At 35.6% G+C, this 19355-nt stretch overlaps 1 protein-coding gene across 1 annotated transcript in view; it reads left to right on the forward strand.

Annotated features, from left to right (window-relative positions):
- Positions 1-17301, forward strand: part of LOC310649163 (vomeronasal type-2 receptor 26-like) — a gene marked incomplete at both ends in the record, with an annotated part of 48059 nt that extends 30758 nt beyond the window's left edge. The window contains one exon of the mRNA XM_083377471.1: positions 16873-17301. Within this exon, the coding sequence (XP_083233597.1) occupies positions 16873-17301 (429 nt within the window). The remainder of the gene's footprint in view (positions 1-16872) is intronic.
- Between the last annotated feature and the right edge of the window lie 2054 nt (positions 17302-19355).

Genomic DNA, 19355 nt, shown 5'->3' on the forward strand with positions numbered 1-19355 from the left:
TTCTGGTCCATTCTCCAATAGTTTCTATACTTCTGTTTTTTCTCTCCCTCCCCTTCATATTTTTTTTCATTCTAATCCTCACAAACGAGAGGGTGTACTTTGAAAAGGTGAGCTTCACTTAATGAGAAATTCTGTTCCCTCGTACTGCCCCAAAGATGCTTTTTCATGGCACAACTGGACCTTCTTGTTTTTTCTTTGAAGATATTTTTTGCTTCTCATCCAAGAAGCTTCTTCAGCTCTGACTGGATGGCGGGGAATGAAAGAATCTATACTCCTTGCAGGCAGCTGGTCATTTACATTCTTTTAGAGAGTCATTGATGCAGCCTGGAGGTTTATCTGTGTCATCAGGGTCACCTGAGTAGTGCAAATGGGTGTGGAGCCTTCTTGGAACTGTTGAAAGGACTGTTTGTAGACTAGAGATAGATGATGTCGTATCCCTCCTCCTTCTGTTGAGAGAGGGCTGTTCAATTTTGACATAGATGGCCTCTTGCTTGATCTCTTTTAGATAACAGAATTTATCTTCAAAGGTGGAGAGATTATGGAAGAGAAATGAAAAAATGGGAGCTCTATGGCTTGAAGGACACAGTTGTCCATTCAGAATTTTATTAATTTAATTTAATGACAATGAAGAAAATCATACCAATTAGTTTTCTCCCCAAAAAAGAAATGAAGATCACAAAGTAGCTTGAAAGCAGCTGGAGGCAAAGACAAAGAACAAACTGAAAACTCATGATTAAATAAAGGGAATCTGTTTGACACAAATATTCCCACAACCATTTTAGAGGCCATCTATATAAGAATAAGGAAAAATGATGTCTTGGAGTTTAATAGTGTAGAGATAGGATATTTTTCTGTATAAGAACAGAATTTCTTATTTCTCAGAAAAGAAATTCTCAATAATAAGATGGGGATGACCACAATGATGCTTCTGTTCTTGTTCTGTATTACATGTAAATTATATGCTATGAATTGCAACATAGCTGATGACCCACTTCTTATAGACCATCACTTTGCTCAGCCAGGAAATGTTATTATTGGGGCAATTCTCTCTCAAGCTTTCTTCTTTCACAATAGCCTATTCTTCACAGAAGAGCCCTCTCAGATGTTGATCAATGAAGTGATGTAAGAATTCTATTTTTTTTTCTCTTCAGCGCATGGGCAATTGGAGGAAATGATTGGGGCGGGGGAGAGCTAAGCAACAGGACTATAAAGTGATATGCCTTTAAAAATTTTCATAACTATAATATCATTAGGAATTTTCTGTTAATTAGTTTTCTCTCCCTTTGAAATGTATGAAGTAGAAAAGTCCTGTGGCCTCACACATTGCACCAAATCAATATATACTGCTCAAAAAAATAAAGGGGACACTTAAACAACACAATGTACTGTATTTAATAGTAGGATGTCTTATCTTGTGTTCCCTTTATTTTTTTGAGCAGTATATAATTCTTCTGAATTATTCTGAATTGAGTGCAGAACAGAGCAGCAAAAATGATTAGAGGGCTGAGGGCTAAAATATATGATGAACAATTGCAGCAACTGGGTATGTCTAAGAACTAAGGATGACATGAAAACAGTCTTCCAATCTTTGAGGGGTTGTAACACAGAAGATGAGGTCAAACTATTTTTCAAAGCACCTGAGGGAAGTACAAGAAATAATAGATGGAAAATTATCAAGTGGTAACCATCTAGAACTAAGCATAAAATACCTGATGATAAGAACAAAAAAAATCTGTGGAATGGCTTGACCCCAGATGTTGTGGATGTTCCATTACTGAAGGTTTTTAAAAAGGGTTTGGACAGTTATTTGTACAGAATGTTATAGGATTTCTTTTTTTTATTGAAATGTTTTAAAATACATTTTTAATAACATAAACTCCCTCCCTCCCCCTACCCTCCCTCTTACCCTCCCCCCCCGACTTCCCAGAGCTGAATACAGGGTATTAACTTTACAAGATTAAGCTAAAATATGCTAAATAACTAAAAATATATATTAAATTCTATCGCGCTTTAACTCCCCTTAAACATAACTAAATTACTAACTAATAATGAATAACTAATAATACATCATATAAAACTAATACTTATTCAAATCCTAAATAAAACTTTTTAGTCCCATATTTATTCTGAATATATTCGATCCATCTTCTCCATTCCACAATATATCTCTGTTGCGATTGTTCTTTCAAATATGCTGAAATCTTTGCCATTTCCGCCAGGTTTGAAACTTTCAAAGTCTACTCTTCTATAGTAGGCAGTTCCTCCTTCTTCCAATATTGCGCTACTAAAAGTCTTGCTACCGTAATTAAATTCAACATCAATTTAGTATCTATGACAGTACTGTCTGTAATTATACCCAACAGAAATAACCGTGGAGAAAACCTTATCTTTTTCTTAAATATCTTTTGCATGTTCCACCAAACTTTAAACCAAAAAGCTTTAACTTTTTTACAAGTCCATCATATATGACAATACGTTGCATCCTCACAACCACACCTCCAACATTTGGGCTGGCAATTCGGATACATACTTGCTAATTTTTTAGGATCTAAATGCCATCTGTAAATCGTTTTATAAAAATTCTCTCTTAAATTTTGAGCCTGTGTAAATTTTACATTTCTGCACCCATATCTTTTCCCAAGTATCCATTGTTATAACCTCCTGAAAATTCTGGGCCCATGTTATCATACAATCTTTAACAAGTTCCATTTCTGAGTCAATTTCTATCAGTGCATTATATATCCTTCTTATATGTGCTTGACCTTGATCTCTAATTTGTTTTACCAAATTTCCATCAGTTATCGAAATACCAACTTTCTGATCTTCTTTCCATCTTGCTTGTAACTGCCCATACTGGAACCAAGTTTGTACTATCTTCCCTTCTTTTAAAATATTATATGGCTTTAATTGCCATACATTCCTTTTCTATCCTAAGAATTTCTTTATATGTAAGCACATCATGTTTAAACCCCACATTTATATTTTCTATTGCATGTTTAGGTATTGCCCAAATTGGTATTTTATAATTTAACTTATGTTGATATTTTTTCCAAACTCGCAACAGAGCATACCTTAATATATGTGTCTTAAAAACATTATCCACCTTCTTGTCATATATGCATGCCAACCAAATAACAAATCATAACCTTCATCATTCAATAATCTCCCTTGTGTTAAATTAAACCAATCACTTATTGATGATAAAGCAGCAGCCTCATAATATAATTTAAAATTGGGCATTTTAAGACCACCTCTTTCACGTACATCTTGCATTATCTTAAATTTTACTCTTGGTCTTTTCCCTGCCCAAACAAATTTATTAATACCTTTCTGCCATTCCTCCAAATTTGAATCTTTTTTAAGTAGAGGTATCATTTGAAACAAAAATAAAAAGTTTGGCAAAACATTCATTTTTACTGCTGCGATTCTTCCCAATAAGGATAATTGTAGTTTTTTCCAACTATCTAAGTCTTTTTGTATTTTTAACCATAACAATTCATAATTATTTTTATATAATTTTACATTTGAAGCTGAAAGATATACCCCCAAATATTTAATCTTTTTTACTATTTCAAATCCCGTTAGCTCTTCTAAAACAACCTTTTGTTCTATGGTCATATTTTTAGACAATATTTTAGTTTTTTGCGTATTTATCTTAAATCCAGAAACTTTTCCATATAATAATAATAATAATAATTTAAAGTTTCCAAATGCAGAGAAATAATAATAATAATAATAATAATAATAATAATAATAATAATAATAATAATAATAATAATAATAATAATAATAATAATAATTTAATTTCTATAGCGCCCATCTCCCGAAGGACTCAGGGCGGTGTACAGGGCAAATAAAATAAAAATACAGTATACAAAAGTTAAAAAGGAATTAAATAATGCAGCCCAATAACAATAAAAATAATACAATTAATATTAATATTAAAATATGACATTATTATCTCCATCAAATCTACAACTGAGTAAGTCGGTTGACTTAATGTAATAACCAAGTCATCCGCAAACGCTCTCAATCTATAATCTTGATCTCTTATTTTAATTCCCTTAATTTTATTTGAGTCTCGTATCTTAATCAATAATATTTCCAATGTTAAAACAAACAACAAAGGTGACAACGGACACCCCTGTCTTGTACCCTTTTCAATAGAATGTTATAGGATTTCTTACTTGAGCAAGGGGTTAGACTAGAAGACCTTCAAGGTCCCTTCCGACACTTTTATTCTGTACCCTGTATTCTAATTTTGACTTTGATATTTTCTGAATGCAGACTTTGTGGTCCATAAACCATTTGCGATAGTTTAGGATAAGTTGTCAATCTGTCAATTATAGATAACTGAACAAATCAAAATTATGATTTTTATTCACAAAAATGTGTGAAGTTGTTTGTATTCCCAACAATGAGTGAAGTAAGTTAATGTCAAATACTTAATATTGTCTGACTCGGTGAAAGGAGATGCAATAAGTCCACATATTTGAAAAAAGAGTAACATTTGAAAATGCAGATTCAAACCACACTCTCTGCCAATAAGCCATGACCTGTTTATTTCAAAAGAAAATTTCAGCTAGTGAAAAAAACAAACCTTTCTTTTTTTTTCAATGGTCCAAAATATTTCCTTGTCTCAAGACAGGGACAAGTTTTTCTTTTTCCCAGTTCCTTTTGATATCCATCTGAAAAGTCATTGAGCTTTTTTTTTGGACACTAGCATTAGGACAAAACATAGCAACCCTTTTGAAGAAGTTAGGGTGTTTAATGATGTGAACTGGTTCAGGGTCTCCTCCAACTCTTCTTGCTGGTTTTCAGTATCTACAGCTTGAGGTGGCTTCTTCTTAGTGAATAGTAAGCTTATTCTATATTTTTTAACTTCATGGGCTAATACTTTATAGCTTTTAGTATGTAAAAATAGAAGAAGGTTGGTAGACGCTTTTTATGTTATTTAATTAAGTAGATAAGAGTTTTTTTGTTTTTGTTTTGGTTTGTTTGTTTGCAGTTCTGCGCCTAAGTCATATCAGTACATCCTTGCTTTGGTATTTGCTATCAAAGAGATCAACAGAAATCCTGAGCTCTTACTGAACATCACTTTGGGTCTCCACATTCTGAACAACTACTTTGTTGAGAGGATAACCTATAAGGCAATCCTGAATTTACTTTCTACACAAAAGAAGTTTGTTCCTAACTTTACCTGTGATTTAATGAAAACATTTATTGCTACCATTGGAGGACGTTTGACAGAGACCTCATCGATTATGGCCAATGTTCTTGCCAACTATAAGATTGCTCAGGTAGGCCCTTCTGTGCCACTACAGAAAATAATCTCTTCTACCTGCTGCTTGATTGGAATTGAGTTTCAAAGTGGTTGGGCCACCACAGAAAATACTCTGTGTACTTTGCAATATGCTGCTTGCTTCCCTTCAGGTGATCAAACTAGAAGACTTTTGCAGATCATAAATGCCTGAATTTTGCTCTTGTGCTATTTTTTAAAATTGTTTTCACATTCAGTTAAAATGGGCTCAGAAACACATAAGCAACCCTTTTAGGTGATGTAATGTTGCAGGTCTATGAACTGGCTGCATCATTTTCAACAACCCTTGAGTGCCAACTTTCTGCCTTTGTTATAATGAAGATGAACCCATTTTAAATTTTTACATAATGGTTATGATTATGTCCTATGTGTTGCCTTTCAGCTTGCCTATGGAACATTTACCCCAATACATGGAGACAAAAAAATATTTCCCTTCTTGTACCAGATGGTCCCAAATGAAACGTATCAGTACATTGGTATTATTCAATTACTTCAACATTTTGGATGGAATTGGATTGGGATCTTGGCTGTGGATAATGACTATGGTGACATGTTTTTGCAGAAAATTGGACCATTGCTTTCCCAAAACAACATTTGTTATGCTTTCATACTTAGAACACCAAAGAAGGCATATCTGGAAGAATATATGCACCTAATTTTAGTGGAGTTAAGATATGCCCACCTCTTTACAGATGATAAAGTCAAAGTGTGTTTGGTCTATGGAGTCCCTCCATCCATGCAAAATCTGAGAATGATCATCACTCTAGCATCTTGGACTTCACTACCTACTTTGAGCAAAGTGTGGATTGTTACATCTCATTGGAATTATGAATCACTGTCAATTCAGAGACTTTGGGATATGCAGAGTTTCCATGGTGCTCTTTCATTCGCAGTTCGCTCAAAAGAACCACCTGGATTCCAAGAATTTCTTCAGACTGTAAGGCCATTCTGGATAAAAGAAGACAATTTCATTCAGAATTTTTGGGAACAGGCGTTTGACTGCCCATTACACATTTCCCATATAAATAAAGATAACAACTTATTGTGCACCAGGGATGAAAAGCTAGAGAGTTTGCCAAATATATTATTTGATATGAACATGAGTGGCCATAGTTACAATGTTTACAATGCAGTCTATATTGTGGCTCATTCTTTGCATATTTTATTAAAGTCCAGGTCCAGATATAGACATTTAATGGGAAGAGAGCAATTAATATTTCATAATTTAAAACCATGGCAGGTACTTAATTTTATTTCAAATACACAAATCTTGTATATTCTATTGGGATATCATTTTTCTTTGATCTCTAGTAATGCTACTAGGAATGATGTTTCATAACACTGTTGTCCCAACAAATGCTATAGAATGAAAGTTGACTTCTCAGTAGTTCACTTAATTACATTGCTTTTTTAATAGAAAAAAATATGCAAGGACTAATTTAAAAGCTTTCCTTTGTTGTAGGAGAAAGTGGTCATCTATTCACTAAGTCCCTAGTCCTTGATCATTTTCCGAAGATCTGTAGTTATTTTAAAAGATACACAGAAATAAGATTGTATATTAATTTAAAGTTTCCAAATGCAGAGAAATAATAATAATAATAATAATAATAATAATAATAATGTTGGAAGGGACCTTGGACGTCATATAGTCCAATTTATATAATAATAATAATAATAATAATAATAATAATAATAATAATAATAATAATAATAATAACAATAATAATAATAAAGTTGGAAGGGACCTTGGACGTCATATAGTCCAATTTATATAATAATAATAATAATAATAATAATAATAATAATAATAATAATAATAATAATAAAGTTGGAAGGGACCTTGGACGTCATATAGTCCAATTTATATTTTATAGATAAAATATAAATAAATTATAGGCAGTTACAAAAACCCACATAACCAACCCAATTTTATTGCCTTTTTTGCAACAGCCCTTTAGCAAACCAATGGTTTGCAGTGGGCCAGTTTTGCTGAAAACTGAATGTAAATGCTAATTTGGGGGGAAACCATCATAAAACACTAATGTGACCATGAAATGCTGCAAATGGCTACAAATGCAGGCTGATTACTGAGCACCCAAAGTGCAGTCACAAGACTGCAGTGTACAGGTGGCCACCAGAACTTTGAATCTGGGCATATCAATGCTCCAAGGAAATCCATTGTACCTTTGAATGGTCACTAAACAACTGCTTATAAGGAAAAGAAGAAAAACCCCTAAAACAAAAGTCTCAGCCACTCTCCTAGTTCTGCCTACAATGTGGGTCTTAATTATGCTCAGGAAATTTGGCTTTCAGAACAATGTTTTCTGTTGCTGCTGCTCTTAACAATTACTTAACTAGGTTAAGTTTGTCATACATAGGTGCTGTTATTAAATTTGATCCAAAGATCCCATGTTTTTCTTTTTTTTTTTTACTTCTCCAGAATTCTTCCTCGAATGAGGTGAATGTTCACATCTTCAAAGCAGTTTTGAACATATGTGGGATTTGCACCTTTAGCTTGAAACCATTCCCCCCCTTCTACATTCATCCTTTATTATTATTTTTTTTAAAAAAAAAAGCTAATTCAAAATATAAAGGTTCATTCCCCATTTATTTATTTATTACATTTGTATCTAGATATTTTTATATTTCTTGTTTGTAATATGAGCTTTGTAATGACCATATTAGACTTGAGGAGGGAGCAGGAAGCCTTTATTTGTACCTTCCAGCTAGAGAAAATATCTGAAGCATAGAAAATAGGAGAAAAGATTAGACAGCCTCATCATTAAAAAAATTAATGGAGGGCAAAATTTAAATAATAATAATAATAATAATAATAATAATAATAATAATAATAATAATAATAATAGTTGGAAGGGACCTTGGAGGTCATATAGTCCAACCCCCTGCTCAGGCAGGAAACTCTATACCATTTCAGAAAAATGGCTGTCTAGTCTCTTCTGAAAAACATCCAGTGTTGGAGCATTCACCACTTCTGTTACACTGGTTAATTGTTCTAACTGTCAGTAAGTTTCTCCTTAGTTCTAGGTTTTTTCTCTCCTTGATTAGTTTCTATCCATTGCTTCTTGTCCTGCCTTCAGGTGCTTTGGAGAATAGCTTGACTCTCACTTCTTTGTGGCAGCCCCTAAGATATTGGAACACTCCTATCATATCGCCCCTCATCCTTCTCTTCATTAAACTAGACATAGCCAAATTCCAGCAACCGTCCCTTATACGTTTTAGCTTCCAGTCCCCTAATCATCTTTGTTGCTCTTCTCTGTACTCTTTCTAGAGTCTCGACATCTTTTTTAGATCGTGGTGACCGAAACTGGATGGAGTATTCCAGGTTTGGCCTTACCAAGGCATTGTAAAGTGGTATTAATACTTCACGTGATTCTATTCCTCTGTTAATGCAGCCTAGCACTGTGTTGGCTTTTTTGGCAGCTGCAGCACACTACTGCCTCATATTTATGTGATTGTCCACTAGGATTCCGAGATCCGTCTCACATACTACTATTGAGCAAGGCACCACCTATATTATACCTGTACATTTGGTTTTCCTTGCCTAAATGTAGCAACTTACTTTTTCACCATTGAATTTTATTTTGTTAGATAGTGCCCAGTGTTCAAGTATGTCCAGATCCTACTGTATCTTAAGCCTATCTTCTGGAGTGTTGGCTATTTTTGCCAGCTTGGTGTCATCTGCAAATTTGATGAGTTCCCCATCTATCCCCTCATCCAATTCTTTGATGAAGATGTTGAAGATCACTGGGCCCAGAACAGTACTCTTCAACACTTCCCTCCATGTAGATGCATGTGAAGACCACATACTGAGTACAGCCTGTCAGCCACCTACGAATGCATCTGGTGGTGGTGCTGTCTAACCCACATTTTTCTATCTTATCAAGTAGTAGGTTGTGATCTACTTTATCAAATGCCTTATTGAAGTCCAAGTAAATTAGATCCACAGCATTCCTCTGGTCCACTAATTTTGTCACTTGGTCAAAGAATGCAATAATATTTGTCTGGCATGATCTGGTTTTGACAAACCCATGTTGACTTATAATATAGTTCAGTGGTTCTGAGATCACATCTGCCAGTTCCTTGAGAACCTTGGGGTGTAATCCATCTGGTCCTGGTGATTTGAACTCGTCTAGGTTGGACAAGTGCTCACTTACCATTTTCTTGCCTAACATAACTTGTGTTTCTAATCTGTTTTTATGGCACTGTTTTTGATAGATTGGACTGTTTGTTCCCTTTGTGTAAAGACAGATGCAAAAAACGAGTTAAATACTTCTGCTTTCTCCCTGTTGCTTGTCACCTTCTTCCCACTTTCCCCCACTAATGGACCAATCATTTCCCTAACTTTTTTCTTGTTTTTTACATGTTGAAAGAAACCTTTTTGGTTATTTTTGACAAGCCTTAGTTCATTTTGAGCCTTAGCTTTCCTCACTTCATCTTTGCAGGCATGGGCTATTTGCTGATATTCTGCCTTAGTTATGTGCCCCCTTTTCCATTTTTTATACTTGTCCTTTTTATCTTTCAATTTATCAGAGACTTCTCTATGCAGCCATGCTGGTTTATTTTGAGAGTTGTTATTTTTACTCTTTGTTAGTATTGTGCTAGACTATGCTTTTATTTCTCACTTTTCAAAATTTCCCAAGCTTCTTGAGTTGTTTTCTTCTTGAGGATTCTCATCCATGGAATCCTTACCAAGCTCTAAGTTTATTGAAATTAGATCTCTTAAAGTCCAAGACTCTAGTTTGACTGTGTTCTATTCCTTGTGCTTCCAGAATGTTGAATTCCAATATTGCATGATCACTTCTCCCAAAGGTTCCTGTGGCTTCAACACCTTCTATCATTTCATCTCTGTTAGTGAGGATTACATCCAATATGGCTAATCCCCTAGTTCCCTTTTCTACTTTTTGAGAGACAAAGTTGTCTGCTAGGTTTGTCAGGAATCTGTTTGATCTTCCACTTGGTGCAGAGTTTGTCTTCCAGTTGATGTCAGGTTAATTAAAGTCCCCCATTACTATTGTGATGTGCTTCCTACATATCTTAGTTAGCTGACTAGCAAAAAGTTCATCTATTTCCTCTGTTTGGTTGGGTGGCCTATAGTATACACTTATGGCAATGTCATTTTCCCCCTTTTATATTGACCCAAAGGCATTCAAGACAGTTTTCGTCATTGTTGTGCACTATTTCTGTAGAGATGTAGTTATTTCTTATATAGAGAGTAACTCCACCTCCTGTTTTGTTTGGTCTGTTTCTCTTAAATAATTTAAATCCCTCTAGCTGTGTGTTCCATTTGTGGGCTTCATCCCACCATGTTTCTTTGTCAGGTTTAGGTTGCGTTAGTAACAGTAGATGATAGTTCTGTGTCAAAGAGGATTAGTCATTTTATCATGGAACTTGAGCAGCATTTTCTTTCTTTTTTTTTTATTGAAAAGTTTTAAAATACAGTTTTCCTTTAAAAAACCCCCCTTCCCCTACCCTCCTCCCCCCTAGCTCCCCCCCTCCCCCTCTCCCTCCCCCCCTAGCTCCCCCCCTCCCTCCCTCCTTCCCCCCTACTTCCCCCCCTTCCCCCTTCCCCCCCGACTTCCCAGAGCTAAATACAAGGTATATATCTAAAAAAAAACAATCATAAACAATCATATACTAACAACTATAAACTCTAAAATCCATCACTCTCTAGCTTATATAAAATAAACCAATCCTTAATAACATTAAATATATATAGAAAACTAAGATAAAAAAAAAACTAGCGTCATTCATGTTAAAAAAAAAACCTTCCTCCACTGTCTACATTCTTCCACAATTCTCTATTTTCTAAACAAATTCTCATTTACACACCACAAACACCTGTCCCTATTATCCTAATCAATCTCTAACCAAAATAGTCTATAATAGACAATTCTTACACAAATTAACCCACATTAGCCCATAAAACTTTCTTCCATTTCCTCTGTAGTAAATTTAGTCCATTAGTTCCACTGCTTAACTGTAAGTATGTAGTAAATTTAGTCCATTAGTTCCACTGCTTAACTGTAAATACGTTATGGAAGTTCCATAGATTTCTGCTAGTCTTATTTTTTAATCTTTTTTGAACGTTTTAAAGCAGCACGCGTCACCCTCTGTTCTCTAGGGTCATCCAAAAGAGTTGTGGCTTGATCTCCTCCTACACCCTTCTCATCTGTTTGTCCATCTTCATCCTCTTGATATTCTCCTTCTCCAGATCCCTCTGCAACTTCCGAAAGTATTGATGGGGTTGCTTTTAAAACATTGTTATAAAAATCACGCGCTTGCTTCACAGTAACCAAACAATACCTTTTGCCTTCATACATCAGGCTCAAGCCAACTGGGATCTCCCATCTGAACCTTATATCTCGTTGCTTGAGCTCTTGCACAAGAAATATAAAGTCCTTCCTTCTCTTTAAAATCTTTGGAGGAATTTCTTTTAAAACCAGAACTTCTTGATCAGCAATCACAACTTTAGTGTCATAGGCAGCTTGTATAACTTCATCTCTAGTTTCCCTTTTTAGAAAATAAACCACCACATCTCTAGGCAGCTTTCTCTGTTTAGCAATCCACGAGTTCACACGAAACACTTTGTCCATGCCTTGTTTTATTTCAGATGCTGGCTGGTTCAATACCACCTCAAAAGCCTCTGAGACCAGCTGCTTTAGATCTTCCTTAATATTCTCTTTTAAACCTCTAATTCTAACAGCAAACTGCATCTGGTAAAATTGAGCCAGACTCAGTTCGCTATCCATTTTGTCTTTTAAATCTTCAATTTCCAATACTTTTGCTTCTAATATAGCATTCTTTTGAGTCAAATCTTCCACTTTTTCATCCAGATCTTCCACACATTCAGCTACTTTATGCACTGAAGTCAAAATGTCTACCTTCATCTCTCTAAATTTCTGTTCCATCCTCTCTTCCATTCTCTCCTCCAATTTCTGCAATTTCTCCTCCATCTGTAGAAATTTAACACCCATTGATTCCAAAATTAACTGGGTATGCTTTTCAAGATCCTTCAATGTCAATACATCAGAAGAATGCAGCGCCTGCAATAATGAATGTTGTTGCACAGGAGAATTTCCAGCACTCCGAAAAGTTCTAGGAGGAGGTTTAGCCGCCATCTTTTACTTACAGTTGTGACGCACTTTCACTTTAAGTTTAAAAAAAAGTCCATCAAGCTCGAGAGTAAAATAAAATAATCCTCTTCATCTTTCCCTCTTGTACCGCTCTGCCTGCTCTTTTCCTTTCATAGTCCTTCCTTCAGGCAGGGATGGTCACAGACGCCTGGCTCTGCTCCATAAAATCCGGAGCAGAGACGCTGGCCAGCTGGGAGCAGCCCAGGCTACGGGGGAGTTCAATCCTTCAGCCGCCCAAGCTCAAAGCTCAGGCGGCCCCAGAGAACTCGACCCCTACCTGGGGGCTCACCCCCTCCTCTTCTCCCGAGGAGGGGGCTTCAAATTCGCCCGAACAGCTGATCGGCGCTGTTTCAGGCGAAAATCACTCAGCTGAGCCGCGGGCAGCCCGGGAAGGCTGTCTCCGGCGCCGCGGAGCCACCGGAAGTTCGAGCAGCATTTTCTGAGTACCTAATGTACAGTGCATTGAGATTCTACACTGCAAACAAACCGTAGGTGAGCTAATAAGGCCAAACTCTATGAGTAAATTTTCCTGATGCTCTTGATAATTCTTACAACAGATATTTGTTCTAATACTTATAATACTTTGTCTAGTAAACATCTCCTCCTTGAAAATAGTAATACATTCAATATTTTGAATAAAGTACTTAACATGTTAATAAATAGTAGATTAGACCTGCACTCTGTAAGATTTTTGCACATTCATGAATCAATCTCTATGTGTTGAAAGAAAGGGCTGTACTTATAAAATATTGGTCATTCATGAAGAGAGCCAGTTTGGTGTAGTCGCTAAGGCTCAAAGCCAGCTGGTGATCTTGGGCCAGTTATTGTCTCTCAGTCCTAGAAAGGAGGTATGGAGAATGAAAATATTAGCTATTGTTCTTCCATGCAAGGTTTAGGTCCAGGTGAACTAAATCAGGCCTCATGGAAAAAGTATTGAACCAAAGCCTGCACTATACTTAATTTTGCAGTTTGCAACTGTACTTTACTTAATATGATTTTGCTAAGCTTGCTTGTTTCAAATATATTTAGAACATAAAGACAAGAACAGTAAGATACAGGGAACTTAAAGTTGCTGATGGATGTGGGTTGCAATGTACACAAGTATGTAGAAAGTTATGCTCGGCAGAGGGTCAACAGGAAGTAAGCAGAAAGTAAGCAGAAAGTCAGCAGAAAGTTTAAGATTGCTGACCATCTGTCTACTGTCTTAGGATGGGAAAAAGTATAAAGAGTTGGGACTGGACCTAATTGATTTGCCATTGGCCTATAGCTGTCCTTATTGGAACTGCTATGTCATTGGACCTCATTGCAATGAGTTATTAATGTAAATGATGTTGTGTTATTATGTTTGCTATGTTCCAAATTATTAGCAAAATAAACCTCTGAATCTTAAAGTAAGAATTATTGTTTTGTGTTGCTGTCTCTTGTCTTTTTCATTGGTTTTTTCCATGACAGAGGCAATTGCTAAGCTAATTTTAGGACCTTCTTGTGCAAAACACAAACACATCCACATGAAAAAAACCACAAATATCATCTATGACATCCTAAATTTTCAAAGCAGGATAATCTAGTTTGAAAGAGTTTTCTGTAGTTATTGTGATTTCAAATTTTAACTGTTATTTCTTTTTTTCATTTAATATAGTTTCACCCTGTTTTGAAAAGCATTATATTCAACAACAGTATGGGAGACACTATCAGTTTTGATGAAAACAGAGAATTGATTACAGGTTTTGATATTGTAAACTGGATTATTTTGCCCAATAATTCCTTTTCTCGAGTCAAGGTTGGAACACTGGAACCTCGGGCTCCACCAGGCAGAGAATTAACTCTTAATGACAATCAAATTGTATGGCACAGAAGCTTTAACCAGGTGAGAAGAAGCTGCAGATTCTCAGCTAATAAGAAAAGTAAAGAATTCTTTGCAGCAATTGTCAAATACATGACAGTAATTGAAGAAAATGATGTTTTGGTGTTTTGAAGCTTTTCAAGATGATGTGGTATAATGCTTTCTATATGTACATTTGAGCACTGAAGTGTCCATGACGTGTGTTGAGAGAAAGGCTTCCAATTTTGCCTGAGAAATAAAGAAGTCAATGTACAGTAGATACAGGGAGTCATTGACTAATGATCAGTCATTTAACATTTTCCTGATGTTAAAACACATTGAAAAAAATTACTTGTATTTCATCCTTAAATTTACAACTGCTGGATCCACTGCAGTCACATGATCAAGCATTTGGCAAATGAGTTTAGTTTTCCAATTAGTTGCAGTGATCAACTGTCACAAGACCATGATTTTCAGACTTTTTTTTAACTACTTACCAATTTTGGCAGAATTGATTTGCTATTGACCTTGTGAGCTAATGATGAAACATGTTACTTGGATAGAATAGAATAGAGCTGTAAGGGATCTTGGAGGTCTTCTAGTCCAGCACCCTACTCAAGCAGGAGAACCTACACCATTTCAGACAACCTCTTCTTTAAAATCTCCAATGATGGAGCACCCATGATTTCTGAATGTAAGCTGTTCCACTGCTTAATTGTCCTCAATGTTAGGAAGTTTCTCCTTAATTTGCTTTATGCCTACATTGACTCACATTACAGCCATGTTAAAACCATTTATAAAATCGAATCTATGTCTAGTTTAATGAGAGAAGGACGAGGGGTGACATGATAACAGTGTTCCAATATCTCAGGGGCTGCCACATAGAAAAGGGAGTCAAGCTATTCTGCAAAGCACCTGAAAGCAGGACAGGAAGCAATGGATGGAAACTAACCAAAGAGAGAAGCAACCTAGAACTAAGGAGAAATTTCCTGAGAGTTAGAACAATTAATCAGTGGAACAACCTGCCTCCAGAGCTGTGAATGCTCCAACACTGGAAATTTTTCAGAAGAGACTGGACAGCCATTTTTCTGAAATGGTATAGGGTTTCATGCCTGAGCAGGGAGTTGGACTAGATGACCTCCAAGGTCCCTTCCAACTTTATTATTATTGTTGTTGTTGTTTTGTTGTTTTGTTTTTTTTTTGTTTTGTTTTTGTAATTATTACTATTATTATGTTTGCATATTCTCATCTTCAGAAATAGCAGTAGTTTTGTGAAAACAAAACTTTTTGACAATTCCCTCCTGTTAATTGAAGTTTTCCAATTTTTATTTTCTTCACCACAGATGTGTATTTCTTGTTTTGGAAAGTTCTGTTTATGCAGATGTTTTATCATTTTATTCCCTCATATATATTTCTGTTAAGGTGCTGCCTGTCTCTCTTTGTAATGATCACTGTGATCTAGGTTCCAGTAGAAAGAAGAAGGAAGGAGAGAAATTTTGCTGCTATGATTGTGCTCCATGCCCAGAAGGGCAAATCTCTGACAAAATAGGTATGATAAAAAGAGGTTAGAACTATGGCTAACTGACCGGCTCAGGGCCCTTTTTTTCTTTAAGTCGAACAACATGAACAACAGCAATAATAATAATTAAAAAAAACAATCCCACATGATAATCACGCTTCTCTGTCTTTCTTTTGCTCTCTAGTCTATCTATCTGCTTCTCATGCATTATACATATAATTAAAATTTTGAACCAAAGTTGTTTTAGATGACATATTATATGGAACCAGCAGTGCATAAATGGATTTTAAGGGAATTTAAAGGAAACATCAGGTTTTAAATGAATTAAGTAATCTAAGGCCATATTTTTGTCCTTCCAATGTTGAACGACTAGAAAAAAGGAAAGAACAGGGAAGCTATTTCCATTGTTCATCTATGAAGCATTACTCTTGTTGCATCTCTTTCCTTTAATTTATGAGACAATTTTTGTACTAAAAATGAGGATTTCGAACCTATCTATACAAAATAGCTGCCTGGCAGCAACATCAATTGTACTCTATATATTCTATATTAATAACAGTTTATCTTTCTTTTTCTTTTTCCAGATATGGATTCCTGCAGGAAGTGTCTGGAAAATGAGTGTCCCAACAATATCCAAAATCAATGTATTCCCAAAGGTGTACACTATCTCTCTTATAATGAACCTTTGGGAATCCTCTTTAGTACATTGGCTATTGTTTTCTTTTTGACTACAGTCCTCGTTCTTGGAGTCTTTTGGTTGCATCGAGAAACTCCAATTGTCAGAGCCAATAACTGGGGCCTCACTTGTATCCTCCTCATCTCCCTTCTTCTCTGCTTCCTCTGCTCCTTCCTCTTCATGGGAAGGCCTGAAAAGATGACTTGTCTTCTCCGACAAACAACTTTTGGCATTATTTTCTCAGTGGCCCTTTCATCTGTATTGGCAAAAACCATGACTGTGGTTTTGGCATTTATGGCAACCAAACCAGACTCTGGATTGAAGAAATGGGTAGGGAAAGGACTGGCTAATTTTATTGTCTTTTTGGGTTTCTTCATCCAGGTGGGAATTTGCACTGTTTGGCTGAGTACCTCTCCCCCTTTCCCAGATACAGACCTGCACTCACTGAAGGGAGAAATCATAATGGAATGCAATGAGGGCTCAGTGATCATGTTTTACTGTGTCCTGGGTTACATGGGCTTCCTGGCTAGTGTGAGCTTTAATATTGCTTTCCAAGCCAGGAAGCTGCCCAGCAGGTTCAATGAGGCCAAGTTCATCACTTTCAGCATGTTAGTCTTTTGCAGCGTTTGGGTGTCATTTGTTCCAACCTACCTGAGCACCAAAGGAAAATACATGGTAGCTGTGGAGATCTTTTCTATCTTATCCTCCAGTGCTGGTTTACTGGGATGTATATTGTCCCCCAAATGCTATATCATTTTACTGAAGCCTGAGATGAACAAGAAGGAACATTTAATGAAGAAAGAAAAGTAGCTGTCTTTTTGTGTCCATATTTAATTAAATATCTTTGTTGAATTCGATAGAATAGAGCTGGAAGGAACCTTGGAGGTGTTCTAGTCCACCCCCCTGCTCAGGCAGGAGAACCTATACCATTTCATGATTTAAGCTAAACTCAATGGACACATCCATTCTTTGACCTTAAAATTGCAATAAAGCTTTTTGAATTTTATAAAAACAAAGAGAAATAAATTTCAGGAAGAATCTAAAGAAGAGACTAGTCTCTTCTTTAGATTCTTCCTGAAATTTATTTCTCTTTGTTTTTATAAAATTCAAAAAGCTTTATTGCAATTTTAAGGTCAAAGAATGGATGTGTCCATTGAGTTTAGCTTGAATCATGATTATATGAATGTAAAGTTTGGTGAACATAGTGCCCAAATGTGAAATTGGTACTAGATATAACTATGGAACCTTAGTAGACTATGTATGGTCCCATTTGATAATAAAGGAAAAATTAATTTTGGAGCATATTTAAATATATATGTTTTTCAAATATTTTTAATAAAGGAACAGGTTGTGTGGCCAGGCACTGAGTTAGAATTGGGATTAATGTGAATATAATGCCCTGGTTGCAGTATAATATGCAAATATTGAAATAAAGTTTTTGATGGCACATGTAAAATGAGTATGAAACATTAAGAATAAATTTGATTGTTAGAGAACAACATTGTTTCTTAACTTTAATAATATATACTAACATTAAAGCATTTACATGTAGCTGTTCATATTAAGGATACCAATGCTGGTATTCTTGTGAACAGCCTCATACAAAAAAATAAAAAAATAAAAAATAAATTGAAATTATCACCATCCTGTGACTGAAATGCTCTGATCTCCAGTATATTATATTTTTCCAAAGATTGATCTTGAATTTAAATATAATAATTAAAAAAGCAACAATGGAAATTTAAGAAGATTATTAAATTTAAGTTTACTTCAGCTATGAGGCTTAGCAAAATTTATAAGATGTTCTGTCCTTTGCATATTGCTCTTTTTTAATAGCTAAAATGACAGTTCATTTTGTCAAAGATGTAAGTGTAAAGAAGAGATCAGTTCATTTTTCATATGTAAAGGTCATCAATATTTAAAAGTGGTTCATATTAAAATGAAACAATTTTTGAATTCCCTGTACAATCTAATTTGTATCTTAGGTTGTACTGACAACTCAGTAAATTTAGTATTTTGCTAAATCATGGATTCCTTCAAAGTAGTATGGGCTACTTTTTTTAAATACCTACCTGAGAAAAATAGCTAACCAAGTTAGTGGTATGCTTTAATGTTCAGAATAACCATGTATTAAAAACTATTCAAATATATTTAAACTTTAATTGAATTACACAAACTAGCCAGACCTTCATGGCAATGTACTACTGGAGACAACAACATTATTATTATTATTTATTTTATTTTTTTATTTATTAAACTTTTTTGGCGCCAATCTTGCTGTGAGGAGACTCTGGGCTTCCTACAAAATGTATGTATGTCTGTATAAAAATCAACTTAAAATTTCAATAAAAATACAAGATATAACAAAATATGGGAGAGAAAGAAGCAGGTGGGAACTGCTATTAATCAATCAACCACATCCAGTGTAACATTTCCCTATTGGGGCCCCAGTTAAATAGTTAATTAAGGGCACTGGAAGAGAAAATAAGAAGGATAGCTTTTCTTTCTGCAATGACTTTCCTGAACATTAGTTTGAACAAGGAAGAGCCAGATCCAGGGACACCAGGGGGAGATGTTGAGGAACATCCAGAGGTAGCCAGAGACTCTTAGCCAGGAGTAGAGAGGCCAAGCACAGTGAAGCAACTAGATGAGCAGCCAGCTAAGCTAAGGGTAAAAGAGGCACAGCTAAACCTGGGAAACCCAGAGGCTTTGGGTGGAAAGAGTAAGCAGCTGCAGAAGCTCAGCAAATACAAGGAAGAACTGCCTCCTCCTCCTGATCCAAGAGCTCATAGGGCTGAGAGGAGGCAGGTGTAATGAAGGTCAGCCAGCCTATTTGTGAGGCAGTAGCCTCACCTCTTTTGATG

Source organism: Vipera ursinii, assembly GCF_947247035.1.
Source record: "Vipera ursinii genome assembly, chromosome: Z".
NCBI classification, from domain to species: domain Eukaryota; kingdom Metazoa; phylum Chordata; class Lepidosauria; order Squamata; family Viperidae; genus Vipera; species Vipera ursinii.